We start from the raw sequence: 24910 nt of genomic DNA, 5'->3' as shown, positions 1-24910 counted from the left end.
GAGTCCCCCCTGCGCCTCCTTCTTTTCTCTCCTGCTGCCACCATATCGGCCGTCTGGGAGCGAGGACGGCAGCGGGAAGAAGGGAGTTTTAGGACTAGTTTTTTTTTTCTTTAAAAAAAAAAAAAAAAAAAAAACAAGAGTCCTAAAACATGTCGAGGTCCCGATCGACGTGTTTGCTTTTAGCCGGTTCGTTGATAAGATGTTGCTCATGAAGCTGAAGGTGTCCGTGTTTTATCATCCGACTTGTTCCGACACGGGAGAAATGGATCCGACTTTTCTTGGTCGCATTTTTGTCGCAAACAAAGAAAAGCCGTCGAGAAAATAGGAAACGAGCACAAAAGAACTGCAGGTGAGCTTTTCATCGGATATAATTTGCTTGTGCACAGATATGATAGGATTTTCCCTCGTTTTTGGAGCATGTTGTTACAAGGCCTCTTTAAGTACAGTAGTTTTTAGTTGGTAGGCCCCTGGGCTCAGGTCGGGAGCCGGTTCAACTCCAACCCTTATAGAAACTCAGCTCTGATGCTTCATTATTGTATATAACCTTAAAATATATTATAGTTAAGTCCAGCATTGATCGGGAGATAAAACCATAATTTGCATGACCATATATAGTTTTAGGTTTCCTTTAAAATCCATCAAGTGTGCAGAATTTCACATCCTATTTATTGGTCATGCAATTTCTCTCCACATATGCACACATTTCAGAAGATACAAGAAACTCGTTTTTGTGGTTTGCAGTCAAGTGTGTGTGTGTGTGTGTGTGTGTTTGTTTTCTTACATTCTTTGTAAATATATACGTCCTCTAAAATTCAGACAACAATTAATATTAGGCTTCAGAGACCCATTTCCCCCTAAAAAGTCATAATGTGCAGCCATGTTCATTCCTTCTGCTCCTATCTGGTCCTCTTTCTTCACAGCAGCACACATCTGTACCAGAAAATGTTAGTCTGCAATAAGAACATCTGGTGTACTAATGCATATAATTCAGAAATACGTCAATGCAGTGATTTACTGATTTACTCTCATGGAGTTTGAAGGTGTGCATGGTGTGAAAGGTTATTAGAAATATAATAATAATGCATATCTGTGTTGCATTGGTTAGATGTTAATAAAGATAATGATGGTTAAATTTTTTAGTAAAACATCTGTGTTGAGATTATGGACAGATACTGACATGTCTGCAATACCCGAGTCGACTCTTCAGGTTTCTGTGACTTTGTTATACAAGAAATGAGAAGTGATGATGTTGATTGTATCCTGTGTGCAAAATTATATATGTCATGAGCAATTAAAAATGTGGATTGGATCAGAAATATGCGAAATAGTTATTAATCCATGATTTTCTTTTTCTAAACAATTTACACGAACACGTTTTTGGTTTATGCCAAAATTGTCCTAATTAGTATGAATTAAATCAGGGGCATCATGAACCGTTTTATGTTTCTCTGGTTTATATAGTGGCAAAGAAAACACGCCAGTCCTGTTCGTTATAATGTTAGTTGGTTGATTTCAAATGACGTGCATTAATTAATAGGATACATTAGTCAGGGTTGCAGAACGGATGAGTGGGTTTTAATTTTTCCACTTTGGAGAAGACCACGATTCTTACACTGAAGATCTTTCCAACACACTTGGCACTGCATGAAAAGTAATGGTTTATATTCTCACTATCCAGTGTCATCCTTTTGATTATTGTTCCTCTCCTGGTTTCTTCATGTTGTTTAAGGAAGATTTGCCATCTTTGGTCTGGTTAGGGAAAGAACAGAAGCTGAATCTATAACAGGATATTTGAAAAGCTTTATAATGGCGTCTACTACATAAATACAATGAATTGAATTGAAAAGTGTCTTTGTGTAGCCATAAATTTGTAAATGTGTGCTTTGGTCTTCATTACCTCAGAATCCCTTGCTCTTAATAACTGATGGTGATTAGTGCGAACAGTTCATTGGTTAGTGATATTTTAGCGCACCTAGACATTATACTTTTTATATTTGTTAATCTGGATTTGTGTACTACTAGCAAGATGCTACAAACCCGCCTTAATTCCTCATGTTCAGTCGACTGTTTATTAGCTCAGCAATGTACAGTAGGCTGACATCATGTAGCGTCATTAGGTACCAGAGAACTTTTAGACGTTGGGTAAATGAGCACATATGGGGCTGATACTTGACACCACATTGATTATAGATGTAACCTTATAAATTGCCAAACTTAATCCATTATTTCAAGGCAGCATTAACCCCAGTATCACTATTCTACCTGTGTTACTATCAGACCAGCACATCCTTAATGTAAAACATTAAGGCAATTTGAGGCTGAAAATGCAAGGTTTTTCATTATCTAATTCCCTGATTATCCTTAGTGTCATTGTCTGGAGTGAATAGGTCTTTTTGGATAGGTGCCTGAAAGTTTATGGACCTCAAAAAATGTTCTATATTTCTTCATAAATTTGACATCGAACATTATCAGCTTTTGAATTCATGTTTTAAACAATAGACATTGTCTCAGCAGTGTCTATTTTACAGAGAAATGTAGGTTATTACATTTTATATATATATATATATATATATATATATATATATAAATAAATATATATATATTTTTTTTTAATTAATTAGCCTCAAAGTTTAATGCCCGTAAGTTTATTTACATTTACTTTTGCGGCATTTAGCATACGCCCTTATCCATAGCGACGTACAAAAGTGCTTTAAATCTCTAGTAATGAATAAATCTATACTGGTATGCCAGATTACAAACTTAATATAAATATAACCCTAGAATTCTACAAACTTGGAAAGTGCTAATTTAAGTGTTTCAGGAAGAGGTAGGTCTTCAGTCGTCGCTTGAAGATAATCAGGGACTCCACTTGTACGGACATCTAGGGGAAGTTCATTCCACCACCTTGGTGCCAGAACAGAGAAGAGCCTTAAAGTGTACTTACCTCTCATTCTGAGAGAAGGTGGTACCAGTCGAGCAGAAAGTAATGGTTTATATTCAGCATGGTAAGTTTACCTTAATGAGTCCTTAATGAGTGAGCCAGTGTTGACAGTGGGAAGCAAAAACTCCCTGAGATGGTATGAGGAACAAACCTTGCGAGGAAACAGACTCAGAAGAAAACCCATCCTCATCTGGGTTGCACCTAATGTCCCTTCATTATAGTTTTATCATTGCGGAGGTGTGCTGTTCAGTGTACTTTTCACTGATGGACATTTAAATGCAGAACTGTTCATGCCAACTGTTTTCCTAAGCCATTGTAGCAGATTGTTTGTATTAGTTACAGTCCAAATCCATCCTCATAGTTTTTGAGTTGCTCAGAAACTTCACGAGTCTTTAGGGTGTTCAGGTGGAAGCATCCTCAGCTGCACCAAGTGGTTTTCAATTAAAGAGAACTCCATCCAGAGGCAGGACGTCAGGATGAATCGGGCAGATAAGAAAAGGACGGGACAACTGGTCATTTTTACAAATGTTTTATGTTTTAAATAATGTCATATGTTTTAAAAGTAGGCAGAGAGATCCCAGTTTATCATGACACAATATATTGTATTTGGTTATTTATTTGTTGGAGAAAAAAAAGGATCCAGTATCGCATATCTATGTTTGGCAAAAGTATGTGAACCTCTAGGATTACCATTTGATTTAAGGATGAAATGTGAGTGTTTTTAATCAATAGTTTTGACAATTTGCGATTGACCAGAGTCTTCACACGTTTACAATAAGCATTTATGAGGATCTCAGAAAAACAGCTGTTTAAAAAAAAAAAAAAGGTTATGCCATTAACCTACAGTCAGAAAATCTGATAGTGTTTTAAGTCATATATTTGTAAAAATATAGAACATTCTTTTTTTTTGGGGGGGGGTCTTTCAGGCACCACTGTGCATACAGAAGGAATGTGTTGGCACGTGTTGAAGTGTAAAGAAAATGTCGTAAAATTGTGGCTCCATGAAGATCAACAACAGAAAAAGAAACTGTGCTTGTATTCCCAAGTTTAAATAATTTTTTTTTCTTTATGGAAACTTCAGATCGATAAAAAGCACTCTTTTTTTGGTGTTTGTTTTATTCCCTGAATAAATCAATGAGTTTCAGAGCATGATTTGTACAGTGTGTGCCTCAAATGGCACAAGTTCACTTCATTGCATTCAAAAGGCAAACATTAGTTAGTTTTGGTCAAAGCTTCACAATGCCTCATTCTCTCATCCAGGCATCTTCACAAGGTTCCCTGATTTACTTTGGCCAGGGTACATTTCTGTTCCACATCTGTGTTTTTAAAGTGCTTCCAGATCCCAGATGTTCAAATAGCAGTCTAGGAGGACATTTGGATTAGTTTTTGTATACAGTACTGCGAAACAGAATTTGACTTGCATTCTTTCTCTGCATTCGTATGCCCTATTCAGACTGAATTAGTTTATCAATGTGACTTGCTAAATGAGTAAATTTGAAATTTCAAATAAATCTTGAATCTGGACAGAAATAAAATGATCACAGGAGGAGTTTCTAGCTGTTTGTGTTTTGTTTAACATGCGTATACTTACACTTGTGCAGATACAATTTCCAGGAGCAATTTAAAAATACAATTACACATCAACCACTAAGTCTGTAGGAAGCGTCCACTTTGTTTAATGGCTGGAGGAGTGTCCTTGATACATGCGCTGTAAAATAAAATACAACAATTAGTAGTTTATTTCCTTTGACATCTTTATTAAAGATTCAAGTGTATCCTAATGAGGGTAGACCTATCAGACAGACTAGTTTGGAGAAAACAGTAGAGGGCCTGAGGGGAAACACGAACATGGCAGATCTGGAATTGAAAGAAAATCATAGAGTATCACCTGTAAAATAAGAAATGATATGTAAATTTAAATAGGGCTCTAATTCTGATTCAAAATATACAGTTTGTTAACACAAAAACCAGTGCTGTTTTACTATCTAGTAGCTAGACTAAGCTAGCAGTTAGTTCAAGAAATGGCTTCTTTGGTGACCATCAATAATGACCCCCAGTTGACCACTGAAACCTTTTTCTTTTAACGGTTAAAGGACTATATCAAGTCTGAGTATTCTGTCCAAAGGTCATAGTTTGTCTAGATAATTGTGAACATATAGTGAAACACCAATTCAGTGTATATGTGCATATGTTCTGTAGGCTTAGAATATTATATTTTGTATGGTTATTTTATTGTGTTTTTGAGTATAATATATTGTATAATTATGATAGATAGATAGATAGATAGATAGATAGATAGATAGATAGATAGATAGATAGATAGATAGATAGATAGATCCCTCTCTCTTTGGGTTTTTTTTTTTTTATTTATTTTTTTTAACCTTAAGAACTTGTAGGGGAAAAAAAAAACAAAGTGCATCAGCAGCCTCTTTACTAATTACCTGCTATGGATACTCTTCCCCAAACTCTAATCCTCAAGGAATGTAACACATCCACACAGCCCAAAGTGTAACAACTGTGTAATTTTACACTGATTTTTACAGTGGAACCCGGTTATGTCGCCGGCCTAGGGGATGCCAAAAAGCGTTGAGATAACCGATGATCGAGATAAACGAAAATCAATATGGCGGCAATATATTAACGTGCTTGAAATGTCTTTATGTACATGATGTGCGTTATTAAATGAGGATGTGCGTTATTAAATTAGGTTTTTAACACAACAGCGTTGCCGCGATTTGTTTGATTGGTCATGCGGATTGAGATAACCTGTAATGCGCATAAGGAGGCGGAAGCCGAAGTAAACGCAAACAAAGTTTATTGAGAATACTCAGGAGATAATCCACCAATACTTGTAGCAAAGCAGTAATATCCAGTGGTGCGCTCCGGGAGCACGGTCCACGAAGTTCTGTGAAAGCAGAGACAGTTCGTGTAGAGAATCCACGGATCCGCGCTATGGAATGCGCAGCGCTGGGCAGCAACGGATAAATGTGGTGTAGACAGCGTGAACATGGAAAACAGCAGGATCGGGGTAATCCGGGGTGCAGCCGTTGGGAGAATGCGGAGTCCGAGAAGAAGGGTACGTAGCGGGATACATATACGCGATTACACAGACCGACATGAACCAACACATACGATCATGCACAAACAATAACGGACCACGAGTGTGTGGAGGTGAGGGGCTTAAATAGGAGATGGGATGAGTGAGTGAATGAGAGTCAGGTGTGTGTGATCAGCATGACTGCGAGAAGCTCGCCCGCACGGGAGAAGAAGCAGGGTGCTTCGGGGAATGCCGCTTATATTAGGGTTTGGCGACATAACCGATAAAAAATGCTAAGACAAAGAATTTGGCGGTTCCACTTCAAAAACGTCGACTTAATAGGGTTGGCGAGTTAACCGAGGTCGAGATAAGTGGGTTTGACTGTATTCCCAAAAAGAAAGTAATGCCCGTGCATACAACCGAGGAAATGGAACTGGGAGGGTGGGACAGTCGGGGGTCAGCTGTTACTACAGCACCGATCAGGACGGTGGATACAGTGAATAAACATCATTATGTTTATTCTTGTTACTCATGAATACCAGGCTTACAGATGCTGGCTTATTCACATGGACTTACAGTAATACAGAGCACCTAATACATCTGCAAGGAATGATAACTTGGAAAACAACATCTAGGCAACATAAAATATTAATGTAATAATGAGGACAAGAACAAAAGCATTTCAGTGAAAATTAAACCTTTTCTATGAAGTAGAAGTGTGTGTGTGTGCGTGTGTGTGTGTGTGTGTGTGTGTGTGTGTGTGTGTGTGTGTGTGTGTGTGTGTGAGAGAGAGAGTGAAGTCATGTGGCTTTCACATGCATTTTCTCCACATGGATAAAAATGGAAACATATTGTGCAGCAGACAAATGTTCATACATGTTTGGTAGAAATCAGGACATTTATTGGTCTCAGCAAGGACATGTTGCTCTTTTTCAGTGGTCTGCATTTCAAACATTTAGCTTTTACCTTTGACTGGACTTATTAAAGCTTGTGTGAAGTTTGAGCCCTCTTCTCTCAGACCATCTGGTTTGCTGATGGTATTAAGTGCTATTTCAAGTCAAGTTTAGGGTGTGTGTGTGTGTGTGTGTTATTAGTTGGCTCTCTATAGAGCAGAACAATACAATGATATATGGTAATTCACAATGCTTGAACCATATGCTAATTTTTACAATTTTTGCATGGTCATTATTGTCTAGTGTCTGATATATATATATATATATATATATATATATATATATATATATATATATATATATATATATATATATATATATATATATATATATATAATGATGTACTGAGCAAAAAATAAAAAAAAACAAAAAATAATTATTGTAACAATTGACCACTATCATTTATTTGTTCCCACTATTTAAAAAATGCTTGTATTTTATATACTGTATTCTCATCATTGGCAAATGTTTGCATGGATGCAATTCTTTGCTCTTTTGTTAGCAAAACCTCAGCAAGTTTATACATCATGAAATAAATTTTCCATCTTCAGATATTGGAATTTGATATTATTGGCCATAACAGCGAGCTCTGACTTATTTCAGATTATTTTAGATTATTTTAATTGAGTATTCTAACAATTGTTCTATCAATAAACCCAGTAATCGGATAAGAAGTACTTTTTATTAAAGAAAACTATTAAATATATGAGAAAATAAGACAGATCTTTAAAAATTAACAATTTGTTTCCTTATTAGAAAATTTAGAAAAATATGAAATTTTATTGCTTAACTGCATACAAGAATTGCATACAAGAATATCTGTAAAAAACTAAAACCATTTAGCGCATTTAATTGCCATATTACATCAAAATGCAAATACAAATATATACCAAATTTTTTAATATAAATTTTTATTATATAATACATTTCAAATTATAATAATAAAGGTAGGTTTAGTCTGAAATTATCCCAAACTTTGAAAACACTTTGTCGTTTTTCTTTGGCCTGAATGTTCTCCTCGCCCCTCCTTGTTTTCTTCCCGTGTCTCCCATTTTCTTTATTCTGCTGCGCTTTGTGTGTTTACCTGTCCAGTGCGCTCCAGAGTTTAGAGAGTGGTGCGTCAGTAATAATGGTCCATGGGGAAACAAAGTGCTTCATGTGTATCATTTCCTTGTATCAAGGAAAATAATTTGCCTCTGCACTTTTTTCTATTCGAATTACACAAGGAATCTATAATAATAAGAAACACAAAATGTACTTTGTGATTTACACATGTTCTTATCTGTCCTGTGTGGCTCTAACGCCCACTCAGGATGTGGCTGTAATACCAGCTGTTCCTAAGACACAGTTTGGTGTAATTAAGTCATTGATGTTTTGTTTGTGGAAAGATTTGACATTGAAATACTTCTCTGTTCGGCTATTGAAGGGGGCGATTAGACAGATGATTCTTTTATTAAGAACTTAAGTGTTTACACTTCAACTAAGTGTTTACAAAGTCGTATTTTTTTTTTTATTATTATTTCACACACAAATGCTGCAAAAGTTAATACATTTGCATATAATGCTAACAGTAACAAAATACCAAAACCTGAGCTTGAACCTGAATGTTGTTTGGCAGTGGATCCGTTACTGATTTATTGCTGATTATTTCTTATTCCAAAAACGTCTGCTCATGTTGGGACTTTACCAAAACGAAAATCAGTCAAATGTTAAATTGAGGTTGTGCGGGACATTTTAATGTTATTTTTAATATCTTTTTGGATGTCCTACTTTAAGAGATTTTCTAAAAGCCTATATGGATGTCATCTTTCATTATTGTGAAGACTTTCTAGACTCGATGAAGTCTGGATATTTTTGTCTTTGTGGACCATTTGAATGGAGATTGAATGAGGGTAAATGGCTTGTTGCTGCTGTTGCGGGGTGTTGGAGGTATGCGGTGTAGAGTTTGGCTGCCGTATCAGGTGTAGATGAACGACGGTGGGGGTGAAGAGGACCTGCATTACCAGGAAGTGGCTGCTCTTATGTTCTTAGTATCAGAAACCCAAGCCTAGTGTTAATGGCCTAGTGTTTTGTGATCCACTGCCAAAATTCGTGCAAAGACCGTCCCAGTGTATCCAAACTCTGGAGGTGGGACAAGGGCTCTTGTTCTCAACCAGCAAGACCTTCTACAAGGTGATGTCAAAATGCAACACTTTCAATGTCCTGTTATATGATAGGAATAAAAGAAAGAGGTCCTGCACACCTTGCAAATTTATAGGTATTTATTCTCTCTAGAAAATGTGATTCAGTTGCCAGCTATGAAGCACTAAAACCTTATTTTCCCAATCACATTGTGAAAGCATTAAATCTAGTTATGTTCTGTCAGAAGTCTGGCTCAGAGGCTATTCGGTTGTGCAGCTCTTCATATTTCTTTTATGTTTGTTACCTTGTTTAATAATTTCCTAGTAACAATTCTGTTCTTAAAATAAATGACATGTTTTTCACAGTCAACTTCAACTTATGTTGCCTTTTCAAAATGCCTGATGATAAGTGTGTTACTTGTTCTTTAAAACATACGGTTGAAAATATACAAACAACAAAAAAAGCCTATATACTTTCATACCTATAAAATCTTTATTTAAAGTGTTTTTGTGGAAAAAAAGAATTAGGAGATTCTGTCCATCCATCCAGCAACACTATATGGGCGCTATAAATTTGATTATTGCATCTGGTAGGCCCTTTTATAAATGAGTTTCTCGACTGCTGTAAAGAAAACAGTGCTGAATGCAAATGATAAAACACAAAAGTGGACAAGAATGACGGAAGGAAATAATTGTTTCCAAAGACTAAGAAATAAAAATGATATAAAAAAAGAAAAACACTTAAAAAGGAATGCTTCCTATAGCTTTAAAAAAAAAAAGGAACTATTGTACATTCAGTCAAGGTCTGCCAATTTTGGCACAAGTCCATCTATAAACAAATAGTACTAACATGAAAAAAGAAACGGCATTAAATTTCATCTTCCTCAAAAAAAGAATGGAAAAAGCTATGTAAGGTACCCACCCGGGTTACATAAAATATGGCTTTGCTAACACAGAAGACAAGAACAGTTTGTGTAGACCACAGTGTATTTTGTGCGGTGAGTTATTGGCTGTGGAAAGCATGAAACCATTGAAATTCAAAAGGTATTTAGAGACAAAACACTCAAGCCATAAAGACAAGCCTGTTGAGGTTTTCAGAAGAAAAGGATCTGGACGTGTCTCAAAATAATGATCAAAAGCGTATGTACTGTTCGAGACCAAACAATGCATCGTATAAATTGCATTGTGAAATGTAAAAAGGCCCACACAATTACAGAAGATCTACTGTTACCGTCTGCAGTCGAACACGACCAGAGAGATCCTTCCTGCAAACATGGCATAAAAATTAGATGGAAAAATTCCCGATCTCGAGTGGCACTGCACAGCGAACGATAAAAGATGCGTTATAAAGACAAAGGTATATGGACACCTGACCATTATATCAACATGGACTGCGATGACTTATATGGACCCTTTTTGCAGGTATAAAATGCTTACATGTTTCTGTGAAGGCATTCCACAACCTTTTGGGGTGTTCCTTGGGAATTTTCATCCAGTAGCGCATTTGTAAGGTCAGGTCTTGATCTTGGCTGAGAAATCCTGGTTCACATCCTCCATTCCAGTTCATCCCAAAGGTTTTTGATGGGGTTGGGGTCAGGGCTCTGTGCAGGCCAGTCACGCTCTTCCACACCAAACTCACAAGAACATGTCATTATAAGACCTTACTTTGTGCACTGGGACACAGTCATGCTAGAATAGGAAAGGGCCTTCCCCAAATTGTTCCACAAAGTTGGTTACCACGTTGTCCAAAATGTTTTTGTGTGATGAAACTAAGATTTTCCTTAACTGAAAATAAGGGACTTGTCCTAACCCGTGAAAAAAACAGCCCATCATTATCCTCCACCAAACATTGTAGTTAGCACAATTCAGTTTAGCAGGTGGCGATTTCCTGCCATCTGCCATACCAAGACTTCAGCCTTCAGTCCATCAGACTGCCAAACAGAGAAGCATGATTTGTCACTTAACTGAACACATTTACACTGCTCCAGAGTCCAGTGGCATTGTGCTTTACACCACTTGATCCTATGCTTGGCATTATACTTGATTTGAGGCTTGCATGCAGCTGCTCAGCTGTGGGAACCCATTCCATGAAGCTCCTGCTTCAGTTTTTGTGTTCATGCTAATACCAGTGGAAGTTTGGAACTCTGTATGGAATCAGCGCCGCATTGGTGACCTTTATACACCATGTACCTCGGCACTTGGTGACCCCACTCTGTGACGTTACGTTTTGTTGTTAAGTTGCTGCTGTTCCCAAACAATTCCACTTTCCAATACCACCACTTACAGTTGACCACGGTGGCATACTAATCACACTACCGGGCTTTAATTCACTGAAGGTCTAGATGGATGTGATTATACAATCCTGATTTTGAGATGGTTATCAATATGAAATCACACCCTCAGGTTTTCCATTTATTAGCACAGGCTGTGATTTAGTTATTTTCCTCTCAATTCTCACTGGAATGTTTATGCATTTAATTTATTTTTCATTACTGAGTGCACAGTTTTTACTTTTGTACACACAATCGGTTTATGTTGTGGCCCATTTTCAATTAAATGGCACGCGAGTCATTTTGGACTGAAGTTTAATAAACTGATTTTCTATCGTAAATACTTACAGGGTACAACATTACTGAATAGTGGTTGATTTGTTTAATGGTATCTCAGGAAGAAATTGATTATTGTTCAGCTTTATTACTTATTTATTGCTATAAATCCATTGCCTATGTGATATTAACATTTAATATTCAACGGTTAATATACATTTCTTAATGTATTTCCACAAGAAACAGCTTAAAAGTGTATTGGTGGGTCAGAACCTGATGTCTCACATTCTAGGTACTTTGTATGCAATAGAATTACAATATGTCTTCACTAGAACTAAGAGGCCCAAACCTGGTCCAGCATCTCAATTCCTCTGAGTGCAAAACAAGGTCCATGAAGTCATGGTTTGCCAATTTTGGTGTGGTGGATCTCTACTGGCCTGCACAGAATCCTGGCCTCAACCTCGCTGAACACCTTTATGACAAACTGGAATGCAGACTGCGTCCCAGACTTTTTCTCTCTATATCACTGCCCAACCTCACTAATGCTTTTGTTTCTGAGTACAAATCTAGACCACAAAGTCTTTCCAGAAGAGTATTAATTAGAATAGGAAAAAAGGACAACAAAATGTTCAGCAAGCACTCAAGTTTGATTGATCAGGTGTCCACAATCTTCTATAAATGTGTTTTTGATACACTAGCAAACTCCAGATGAGTTGTTCATTTTTAAAATAAAATATTTTACATATAATTATAGCACAGATTGTGGTTTTTGGTGACTCAAACTGGGTAACCTATTAGCATGCTCAACATTTATCTTTATATAAAAAAAAAAAAAAAAAAAAGGGGACAAAAAAAGCTTCTCGTCTGCTTCTCTTCTATTTCTGCTAGCCTCTGATTTACTGTCCATGGGGCAGAGCAGGTCCGTTATCTTTTGTAAATATTTCTGGCTTTAAACTTTAAAAGGCGATCTGATTGACTCTTTGCACGTCCATGTTTCGATTATTATTTGGGAAACATTTGGCCTCAAACGATTTAAAAAAAAAAACAAAATCCTTAAGTATTTTAATGTGTTTCTTTAAAGCAGTTGGTGGGTAAACCGGATAATTGTGTGTTTGTTGGCAGACTATGGGAAGATTTATAGTTAATTTGCCACGACCGTCAGATTGCTGTGGTTCTGAGCTGTGTTTATTGATGAAACAAAGCAGATTCTTGCCAGAATCTGACCCGAGAGTATATTGCTATAAATGTTGCCACCATTAGGCACTATGTGCGATCTCGCACCACTTTTTGTGCCAAATATATTTTGTTTGTCCTTGGGGGTGCTGGTTTGTCCCCTGCCACACAAGGGTACAACCAATCAAGAGCCCCTTGGTGCTGCATGCATGAGAAGGAAAACATCATGGCTGGAAACTTTTAGTAATATTGGGCATGATTCAACACTGACTGTATCCCTAAGCAGAGAATTGTCTTTTCACATGGGATTCCATTTAGGATCCAGCTATTCTCTGTCTATTTGGGTATGTGTGTCTTTAATTAAAGGTATGATGTACATGGGTAAAAAGAAAACCCCAAGCCATGTGTAGTAGGATCCAACCGTTATTATCCTGTTTGTAGTAGGTCTTGATATTTAATTTAACTGGTATATCATGAAAAATAATTAGTAGATTGCAGAACTTCCAGCAAACATTGTAAAAATAGTTTACAGTTCCTGTAGCATCCAAATATTCCAAACGAATGTCCTTGTGAGACAGAAACAAGCATTGTGCTATTCACCTGGATATGGCAACATTTGAAAGAATCTGATTAGGGCAGTGGCGGCTCAGTGGGTAAGACGTTAGACTTTTAATCACGGTCTTTTACATTCAAAACCTCAGCACCACTGAGCTGTCATTACTGAGCCCTTAAGCAAGGCCTTTAACCCTCAACTACTGTGGCGCAAAGAAAAGAGATAAATGTTAGTTCTTAGAACAGGGGGCTATCTGTATCCTTTCGATTTAAATGGACAGATCGGACATCCTTTGTTCAACAAAATGTTTTTAAAAAGCTACAAAAAACGGACCGTTTCTTTATGGGAAACGTATCCGAATAAGGCTTAAAACAGTTGAAAATATACTAAGGACGGTATGAATGTGCCCATCTATCTGCAATTGACTTTAATTTGCATAATGCGGGTAGAATTATGTCTTGTTTTGTCATTTAGTCTTTAAACTCGTTATCCATGTATGAAATGACTTAAATGGCGGTTAAAGTGCATGTGACAAAGTTCTGCAATAATGCTAGCAGAACCTGCTTCAAGTCAAGAAGCCTTTATTGTCATTTCAATCATATATTGCTGACGCAGTACACAGTAAAATAAAACAACGTTTCCCCCAGAACCCTGGTGCTACATAAACCAACATAGACACAACAGGGAGATACGTACAGAACACAGAGCTGCGGACTAAAGTAAATTGTCTTAGCCACATAAAGTGCATCGTGTGCAACCTAGTGCAAACAATGCAAGACAAGACAGTGTAAACACACAATACAAGATAGTGTGGGACAGATACACACAATAGCGCCAACTAGTAAACCTACTGTATATGTTATACAATGTGCAAAAGAGAACCGTAAACAAGAGTGTATTTGAAAACATAAACACAATGTTGTGCAAAAACAGCAAGAGGCAAAACAGCAAGTAAAAATTGTATAATGTGATCATAATATAAAATAGCTGGTGCTAAATACAGGGATGCTTTTATACAATTTCTGAAATGTATACACGTACAATCATTTTAATTTCTTAAACTGACGAATGATTTAACATTAGTTAGTGGAAACTAATGATTCTTTGCGCATATTCTTGGCTATGCGTCACATAGCAGATACCTTGTTATATTGTCATTTAATGCCATTTAACAGTCTCCATTGATGCTAAGCTAAACAAAAGACAGTGGTTACATCTTTAGCTTTAAGGGCCTTTTCAAACATGAATGTTTCTTTGGAAAATGTACCCTGCTATTACACTATATGCATATAGGAGACTGGTACTACATGGTTTAGATTGTGGTAAAATGAGATGGTTAAGTGGGATAATTGCAGCTTGTTTAAGTTTAAAATCTTTTTCTTAAAAAAAAAAAAATGAAAACACACACCTGCTTCAAGGCCATACTTACTGCTGTCTTCTTTTAAGGAGTGGGTTACAGACTTGATTTGCTTTTCTCAGTTTCGCAGTGAAATTGCACCGAATCCAGCTGCCATTGCAGAACTCTGTGTTATATAAACAAAGGCCTACTTATTTATTTATGTCCCAACTTGCAGTGTTTGAGTGCTGAATTTGCCAGACATTAGAATATGCCTTTGACTCACAATCAGATTCGAGCATGGATTTATGACCATGCTTTGTGTTCTTAAGTGGTTTCAAAATATCCAGCTGATGTTTATTGGCCTAAAATCGCTCTGTTTTACAAATCATAGTGGTCTTCTAAACTTTTGAAGACTTTAATAGACTTGTACTTCCTATTCAGCAGAACTTTCCCCATTTTTCGCATGGTTTCTAACTGAAGATTGACCACCCAGAATTATGGATTATTCTGAAATTATACATACATACATACATACATATATAGATACACACACACACTTTTGAGGAAATATTTTTTCAAATTCCCATCTTAAAATTGTTTATAGAAAATTCGATTGCAGAATGCATGTGCATAAACACTTTAAATGGAGTAGTCAGTATTTAGAAGCCAAAGCATACCGTTTCTACACATATTCCATTTTATGTGGACCTTCACATGAGAATTGAGGGGAAAAAGAATTTAGCCTTTGTATATGTTAGCAACATTAAATCACCTTAATTACTGTTTAATCCATGAAGAATGTCATATATTTGTTTTAGGGTAAATTACTGAATATTTAGCTGCAAAATCATGCTACTATTTACCATTAGATATAAACCATTTGTTCATGTATTAAGTAAGAATTTTATACAACTCTTGCTTCAAGATACAATTGAATGGCTGATTGTGAAAGTTTCATAATTTGCGTTTGGTTCGTATGTTTCAAAACAGAACTGTAGAAAAGTTCATCCTCCTCAGAAGAGAAAAGTTCAGCAGGGTCAGTCCATGCACCATTTGCAGTTGGAAGATTCAAAGCTCAGGCTTCACCTTATCCGTACTTACAACAACAAAAAGAAAGGTTGTGCCATTGTATGTGCTTGTGCACTTGTTTCATTCAGTATTATTACTGCACGGACCTGAAGTAAGACGATTGTGAGAACGACTCGACGATCTGGAGTTTGTAAAACTAAGTCTTTTGATTTTTACCATGCAGTCCTAGTTGGAGATCAGAAATTCGGAAGATGTCATGTCACATAATTTTCATGTCAGTGGTCCATTTTAGAGTAAAATTAGTTGCAAAAACATGTTGAATCACATCCACGTTGTATCTGATTGTAGATTCATGGTTCATTAGTTTATTGCTGCTGTGTACTATGCCTGGTCAGTAAGAGACCGGCTCATACTGCCATTGTAACTCTGCCTGTGGCAGCAAGTCGACTGGGAGTGTGTCCATGGCTTCATTTTTAGCACTGGACTTGTGTCCCTGCAACTCTGCCTGGCAACATTTAAATCACTCGGCTACTTAACAGTCTTGAGCTCACACGGATCTCAAAACTCACTTATACTTAAAACTCGCAAATACTCAACACACTCTTCATGCTTGGTTGATTTAATAAGCAGTCCTTTAGTTTTTTTAACAGCATATTTTGTGGTTGTGGTCTTAAAATAATACATTGTTGCTCTTTCTTTGTGTCTCTTCACAGGTTCAGGTGCCCCCACCTCATGGAGAAGGTAGGCAAGGTGTGGAGCAACCTGAAGAGGGGATGTCAGTCTCTGCTCCACCCAGATGGAAGTTCCCGTGGGGAAACACAGCTGCAGACCGATACATTTCGTCAGAGTGTGGACCAGATCCAAGGAGAGAGCACACAGGAACTCGCTAGTCCTCCAAACAGCCTGTTGACACATGCTGTAGTGTCACGTAGGGTTAATGGCAGCATGGTACATCGAGGTCATAACTGCGTTGCAGATGTGCCTCAGATACTGGAGATCACAGTTGAGCAGGACAGTGAAGATCTATGTGCTCCGCTGGGTGCCCGCAGAGACTCTTATTCACGCCACGCACCTTGGAGTGGCAAGAAGAGGCACTCGTGCTCCACCAAGGCACAGAGTTCCCTGGAGACCACAGACCGACGGAGTGGCCGTTCCCGCCGAAGACACCTAACAAATAGCAGCAGAGATGAACCAGACCCAGGAGTGCAACGCTCACTGCGCCAGCAACTCCATGAAACAATGGGCTTGTGCCTACCTCTGCGCCTGTCATCACGTGGCACCCACTCACGGATGCCAAAGCGTAAGATCCAGATCACGGAGCTAATGCTGGACACATGCCCCTTTCCTCCTGGGTCTGATCTTGCTCGTAAATGGCACCTCATCAAACAGCATACGGCCCCTGTTACAGCTTCAGCAGTGGACTGCTCCACAGACTCTAGTGGTGCCTGTGCATCTCCAGAGGATGAAGAGGAACGTCTACGTGAGCGACGAAGGCTCAGTATAGAAGAGGGTGTGGATCCACCACCTGATGCTCAGATACACACTGTAGAAGCTATTTCAGCTCCACTAGCTACAGTCTACAAGCTGGGACCGAAACTAGCTCCTGGGATGGGGGAGGCCTTGGGTGAGAGTCGAGGAGCCACAGCAGCCGACTGTGACTCTGAAGATGAAGACACTACCACTCTTTGTTTGCAGGCTCGCCGTCCCAAGCAGCGCCATAATTCAGCAGAGGGCCTCCTGGGTGGCAAGCAGCAAGGGCCATGGAAAGTGCACACACAGATTGACTACATCCACTGCCTAGTGCCGGACCTGATGCAGATCACAGCTTTACCCTGCTACTGGGGCGTAATGGACCGCTACGAGGCTGAGGCTTTGCTCGATGGTCGGCCAGAGGGCACCTTTCTGTTGCGCGACTCTGCCCAGGAGGACTACCTGTTTTCTGTTAGTTTTCGCCGTTATGGTCGGTCTTTGCATGCACGCATCGAACAGTGGAACCACAACTTCAGCTTTGATGCCCACGACCCCTGTGTGTTCCATGCAGCCACAGTGACCGCACTGCTGGAGCACTACAAGGACCCCAGCGCCTGCATGTTCTTTGAGCCTCTGCTCACCTTGCCCCTTCACCGGACTTTTCCGTTCGGCCTGCAAAGCCTGGCTCGGGCAGTCATCTGTCGTGGGACCACCTATGATGGCATTGCAGCACTACCGTTACCACCAGCACTGCAGGACTACCTCAGGGAGTATCATTATAAGCAGAGAGTGCGGGTGCGCTGGCTGGAGCGAGAGCTGCTCAAAGCCAAGTGAAACAGAGCACTACTCCTAATCAACTAAGAAAGGGATTTCGGTTTTGGGGGTGGGGGGTTTAAACTGTGTACCGAGCAACAGGGGCTGGGGGTTTTCTTTGTGAAGAGTAGTTCATTTAGCACTTTGCAGGAAAGGAATGGAGTAAAAATTATTTTTGTAGGAAAAGGCTTTTGAGGTGAAGGGTAGTAAATGCAGGAGGCGTGCAAAGCGGCCTGAAACCCGATATATAAGCTTCTGGGGTTTTTGTTTGCTTATTATTACTCAAAACAAATACACTTAGAGCTACAGCAGCCTCCAGTAGAGACATCAATTTGGACTGAAACAGTGGGAGCCTTTTACCTTCACACCCCACATATCCCAGCCTCTCACTGCTTCACAGAAGAGGAGTCTCCTTCTAAGTACACTCAGACGCCTCCATTCTCTCACTGCTTAGCTACAAGCTTTTACTCTCTTCACTCTTTTTAATCTTTTTTCATATACTAAGATGAAATTGTGCAGCCCTTCACCTCCTATATTAAAAATGCATTGGAAATAATAAAAGACCACCTTTAAAGTCGTATCATGGACATTATCAAGGCGGTGTGCCATGGGCGGAGCTGTGATCAAGTTATGTTTACCTAAAAATCTTTGCATTCATGGTGCTCTGTTAGTGGTCCCAAGGTTACATTCTGTGCTCACCCTTTTGGGAAGATTTGAGCAGGCATTGAAGTGCAGGAAACGGACAATGGATCTATAGTATTCACAGACAACAAGAGCAGGAAGTCTGTAAAACATGGACTTGGTTTAGTACTATGTGTCCAGACTGCTGTTATAGAAGGTTTAACAGAAGTTCTCTGTGACATTCTACTTCTTTTCACTTCCACGAAGTGATGTTGACGACGATGATGCGTAATGTGGCTACAGTGTCAATTGTGTTACGTGATGCGAGTGTGCCTGGTTTTCTAAAGACATAGTCACTCTGTGTGTGAAAGTTCCTTTGCTATCAATATGTTTTGTAATCATTAATTCCTAACACTAATTGCACAGGAAGTGGGAAAATTGTAAGTGTTTTTCTTTTTTTTCTTTAATCCTGAAAGACATTCAGTGCCGTGGGAGAAGGGGTGTGTTAAAGGGCACTTAAGTTCAACTGTGCTTATCTTAGTGGGAGCAGCAGAGGCAATATATAATCCTGCAACACTGGGACCATTGTTAAGCATATACACATTTCTATGTTGATAGACACAAATACACAGATTCTATAAGCTCACCTTGTCTAATCTACAATGCACTAGAGGTCTGCATTTTGGCTGGTCATTTTATCGATCCCATTGCATGGAATTACATTACAGATTTATCAGATTTATAATATATTCTAGTTCTCGTAGACTCTGAGGTCCACTTTAGCGCTTGGTGCAAGTCAATCATTTGATGCTTTAATTTAATTGGCCTAAACTTAGAATATATGGTGCTGATCTCACATTCTTACTTTCCCCATAGCCTAAAAATGTGATTGGGTCAGGCAGTCATGGATCCATATTTTGATACAATTAATACACATTCAGTATAAGCAACGTTTCCTCCTAATTTTAGAAATGTAGCTCCAGCATATCAATATTGTGCTTGCAGCATGATGCAGCAGCAAAGAAAATAAGAGAGTGGATTGATTTTCCTCATGAGTTTGTTGTGGCTGTGTATTTGTTTCTTTACTTTGTCCCTGTCTGCTGTGAAGGTTCAGGTAGATCTAGAAGTCTGCTACTGCCTGGCTAAGTTCAGACTCCTGGTGCAGAGTTAGTGTTAAGTTGTCTCTACCTGCTCCTGGTGCACAACAATGTCCCCATCAATCGTGATCAAGACATCTTCCCATATCATCCCCTACAATGGGAGGTTTTTGCTCTCGGAGGACAAGACGTCAAATCCCATTTGTCAGTGAAATCTTCGGTTTGACAAATGGCGCATATGCGAGATTCCCTGATTCGTACTGCCTCAGCTGGAATGAATGGCAGTGGGGCAGACTACAGGCTTACCTGAGAACAATGTGGTCTTTTGAGAGGGCTGGCTGTCCCTCTAACTGCCTGCCTGTAAAGGTGTGTCACGCTTGGTTCGGCTCCAAGGGCGCTCTCAGTAACTCGATACGTATGTACATTTATCAGGGCAGTAGTTGATGGTGAGATTGGGTTGTGGAGCGTGATGGAGCGTTGGCCATGTTGTACCTCCTTTTTCTCCCTCCATAGTTTTATTAGACAGATGTACAGGATAAAAGTATATTGATACAGATTTTAAATATTTTTAATAATAGCAACTGTAACAGAATTAATAGCAGTGAAGTGTTGGAATGGAAAATTCTCCATTTGAAATGGGGATTGTCCAGTTCGTGTTTAAAGAAAAAAAAAAAAAGAAATGAAAGAGAGAGCGAGAAACTGAGAAAAATGGTACAGTGCGTCATGAATGTGTATGATATAAAGTTTCTATTAAAGTGACCAAAGGTTTTGGCTTTGACTGTAGCAGATCCAAATAATCGACTAGGGAAGTGATGGGCTTACTGCATCTTCCTCTCTGAGTAAGTACAGTTAATATATACAGGTTAAACATTTCAAAGATACAAATAACCACATTTTAAGATTCAAAAAAGGTGCTTATGGGCTTTCTGTAGTATGACATGCAAAAGTGCCTTTCTCTTCTTCAAACTACCACATTAACTCTGGAGATGTCAACATAGTATCTTATGTTTTGACAACTTGCAGCTAAAGAGATGCCCAGTGTCCCTTTGCATAGATAAACATTGTGTATGAAAGTTGTAGAATCAGATAGAAAGTGTGTATGTATGTGTTTAAAAGGGGGTAAAGAGTTGATATGGGTGGTGCAGGAAAAAAAATAAAAGCTTGAATCCCACTAGGTTCTGTGCTAGGCAAGATTGTTTTCCTTAATGGTCATCCTGCACCTGCTCACTGTTTAATGTACAGTGTTTAGTGTTTGTATTTTCAGGCTGTCTGGTGTCTGACTCCGTGCCTTCCTGCTTAGAACGAGAGAAGCTGCACGGAGGGGCCTGCATTTACTCAGGCCGCCAAAAAGGCTCACGATGAGATGAAAAAGACCCGGATGTTGGCGCTGATATTTAGAGGCCGGTTGTTTACTTGATTCTGAACTATATGTGAGCAGAGGTAGCATTTTATTAATTAAAATAAGAGTTTAGTCTTATGACCCCAAGCATGTGGGTAAAAAGTAGCCAGAGTGAAAAAATCTTTGACTTGATAACACCGCAGCTTTTCTTTCCTTAAAGGGAGACGTGGCAAGCCATTTTATGAGTAATCCTGCACACTTATTATAGGAGAGCTAGTTTCCTGTTTAATAATATCAGGCACGATTCTGTACATAAATGATAGGAAGGTTGAGAGTTGTAATGCTCAACAAGTACAATAAATGACTGGTCATGTGACTGATTTATATTTGAGTTATTTACATGGAAAGAAAGTCCTTTATTGCAAGGCAATGGATCTTGAACATCATGAACTCGTCACTTTAATGCTGTATATGCACATTTCGTTGAGGGGAAGAAGGGGTGAGCAATGAAGGTGGAGGTGTGGCCTGGATGCCACAGTAACAGCACTTGACAATGATCGAAAGTTATACAGATGACACTTTTTTCCCCTCTGCCCAGTGTCTGTCACCACCTTATTGATTTGACTGCAAAAAAGCCCCTCAAAACATATGTTCATTGACCCTTCATGCACTCTATGTAGTCACAGGTATTTCACTCTCTTTCTTTCTTTCTTCTTTGTTTTTATTTTTTACACTGCCCAAGAATTATACTGTACAGTGTAATCAGTCACCCTTTTCTTTGTTCATGTCTTCTCTCTGTCTGCCTCTTTTTTTTCTTTTTCTCTGTCAATGTACAGTTAATGAACCCTGCTTCCTGGCTATGTTACTAAGTTGCTTCGTTGTATTATTTTGTTTTGACTTCGGTTACAGTGTGCTGTTTGGGGGCAGAAGGGGCATCAAGTCTTTCTCTCCTACCAGTAGCTGTCACCCGTGGTGCTCTTGGCTTATGCTTCGTTGTCTTAATATAAAAAAAAATTAATAAAATCGTTATAAATATGTCAATTGTTTCTTTCCAATCTTATTCTGTTAGTTTTTTATATTGTTTTTATATACATTAATGGGTGTGACTACAAATAGTCGAAGATGTGATGCTTCGATAGGAGGAGCCTGATTCGACTGCCAATCTCAGAGGTGCTATAAAACAAGGATCATGTCATTTGGGTTAAAAGTGGGGTGCTTAATGTCTGATTTTACACAATTACCGATTTTCTTCAATAGGCTCATATACATTGTATTATGATGTTAATGTGAAAGATAAGCTTTTAATCAATATTTTTTTAAGTGCATGAATAAATCCAACCACCCCTGTGACAGATTAAAGTTTTGATCCGTGACCGACACAGGAGCATGTTTGGCGGCAGGGATTTAAATGGTTAACAATGTCTCAGAGATTCTGTAAAGGCATATTTGTTCTAATTTAATTCTGTAAATTAATGTTTGTTTTTCAGTCGACTATAGGCAGGACTTGACTAATCTGACCTGATTATGTAAATCCCTAGTCGAGGACACCCCTAATATTTATACACTATGGTCTGTAATGATAGATATTTTCTATCGTTTTCTCACATTATCCAGTACCACAACTTCAATGCATGGGTTTCATCCTGGTTCTTTAGTTTCTTCCACCTTGCAAAAGCTACTGTTGCAGGGAAAAATCTGAATTATCATCACAGATGCAGTAGACAGAAGTTAAGTTGGTCACCGAAACAGCTGTATGCATGTGGCCTCACCTTCCCCTTTCCCTCCTCATGAGTAGGAAGAGGACAGTTGAGCGTCTAGACTGAAGCTTCCAGCAACCAGGGCCTGGGGAGTAGGTGTTGGACAGGGCCCAGGTTGGCTTGGGTCTCCCTATTTTACTGTGTACTTCTTTGAAGTCAGGTATAAATAGAATGTGGGTTATGGGTTTCAAGTGATCTGCTGGAGGCCGCTGAATAATTAAAGTATAGCATTGACAGACTGATAAAATAGCGATGAACAAGTAGGAGGGCGGTCTACAAAACCGTAACAGTACACATGATCAAACCCGTGTAGATGGAACTTTGGTACCGACTATTTTCAGGTTATATATTTAGCCAGAAACCATGCCAAAATCAATTTACACAGTTTAACATGTTTAGAATATTTCCTTTTATTATTCATGCAAACTGCTGCATTTCAGTTCTGCGCAGTACAGTTAGGACCACTCTCAGGACCACTCTGTGCTATTCCAACTGACCGTGTCTTGGCTTCAGCAAGCAGGATGTGTGTATCTGGAGCAGCAGGGGCTCCATACAGCCGGGCTCAGGGTGGACCAACCCTGAAGACACTGTTCCAGGCTATATATACCTAGGAATCTGTGCTATGGAAATAACTGATTTTTTCTCTCCTTTACTCATGCTTATTTCTTTTCACTCCCTCTTTGTCTATTTTTCTACCTCTACTGTTTTTTTTCTCTTATTTCAGACAGATTGTGATCTATATGCAGAAGGTAAGAAAAAAATGGATTTACTTAGGTGCCTTAATTAATGCTGATGCTACAGATGAATTAACTTGAAACACTTTACTCCCATTTTATATAGGTCAATTTAATGCTGGGTATTTCTTATTGGAAAGTAGCATTTTTTATTTATTTATATATATATATATATATATATATATATATATATATATATATATATATATATATATATATAATATAAAAAATGCTGTAGTTTACTTTCCAATAGGAAATCTATCTATCTATATCTCAATCAATCTTCTTTCGGCTTTGGGCTTTGGATCAGAAGATCACAGGTTCAAATCCCACCACCACCAAGCTGCCACTGCTGGGCCCTTGAGCAAAGCCCTAAAACCCTCGCTCTGGATAAGAGCATCTGCCAAATGCCACAAATGGAAATGAAAATCCATCTCCATACACTCGTCCTCTAAATCTGCCTCTTTGAACCCAACTACCTGCATGTTTTCTGTCACCACCTCCTTGTTCTTCCTCTTTTACTCAATGCGACTGTCTCTAAACCATACAACATCGCAGGTCGCAACACAGTCCTATAAAAAAAAACTCCACTGCCATCTCTCTTAAACATTTCCATGCTTCATATATATATATATATATATATATATATATATATATATATATATATATATATATATATATATATATATATATATATATATATATATATATATATATATATATATATATATATATATATTTAAACAACATGCAACATGTTCTCCATGTGCACAGATGTCAAATTCTGGTTGAGGACCTAACCCAGTTCAATTTAAGGATGATCACTGGATGTTCATCTTCTGTGCTACTGTGACTGACAAGATGAGTGTCAAGAATGACGATTGGTTACACCAATTTGTTGCTAAAAATAGTTTTTCTTTTGTCAGAATGGAGCTGAAAAACCAATGGAAATGTGTTTATATGAAATTCATATATATTAATTCTCAACCATACACTCAATTAAAATTTTCACACATCCATCGTCTATGAATTACTCGAATACACTGTGGCGGGCAGTTCAAATAATACGTTTACTGGTGTCCATATATTTATGGACCAGTCTGAGTGAAGCAGTTAGTGTTTTTAATTCTGAGACTGTACTTTCACAATGACACGATTTTTTATTTATTTTGTTTCTGAACATTGCCATTTAAAACTCCTTTTTTCAACTGACCAGTCAATAAGACATGATGGCATTTAAAGGATTCAGGTTTTCCATTATTCAAAGTGTAGAAACCTTTTGAGAATCACAACCTGATTGTAGTTACAAAAGCATTACTAGACTCTTCTGGGAAGATGTTCCACTAGGTTTTAGAGTGTGGTTGTGGAGGCTTGTGATCATTCAGCCA

The 24910-nt window shown here is 38.4% G+C and overlaps 1 protein-coding gene across 1 annotated transcript; it reads left to right on the top strand.

The window, feature by feature from the left end:
* Window positions 1–22066, top strand: socs5a (suppressor of cytokine signaling 5a). The gene is made up of 2 exons (XM_046854115.1): window positions 1–349; window positions 16405–22066. The coding sequence occupies exon 2, from the start codon at window positions 16424–16426 to the stop codon at window positions 17993–17995; it is 1572 nt and encodes a 523-aa protein (XP_046710071.1). The 5' UTR covers window positions 1–349; window positions 16405–16423; the 3' UTR covers window positions 17996–22066.
* The last annotated feature ends 2844 nt before the right edge of the window (window positions 22067–24910 follow it).

Source organism: Silurus meridionalis, chromosome 7 (assembly GCF_014805685.1).
Source record: "Silurus meridionalis isolate SWU-2019-XX chromosome 7, ASM1480568v1, whole genome shotgun sequence".
In the NCBI taxonomy this organism is placed as follows: domain Eukaryota; kingdom Metazoa; phylum Chordata; class Actinopteri; order Siluriformes; family Siluridae; genus Silurus; species Silurus meridionalis.
This window is presented reverse-complemented; position numbering and strand designations above follow the sequence as displayed.

Excerpts from the sequence above, each read along its gene's own strand:
- socs5a (XM_046854115.1), top strand. The coding sequence starts at position 16,424 with ATGGAGAAGGTAGGCAAGGTGTGGAGCAACCTGAAGAGGGGATGTCAG.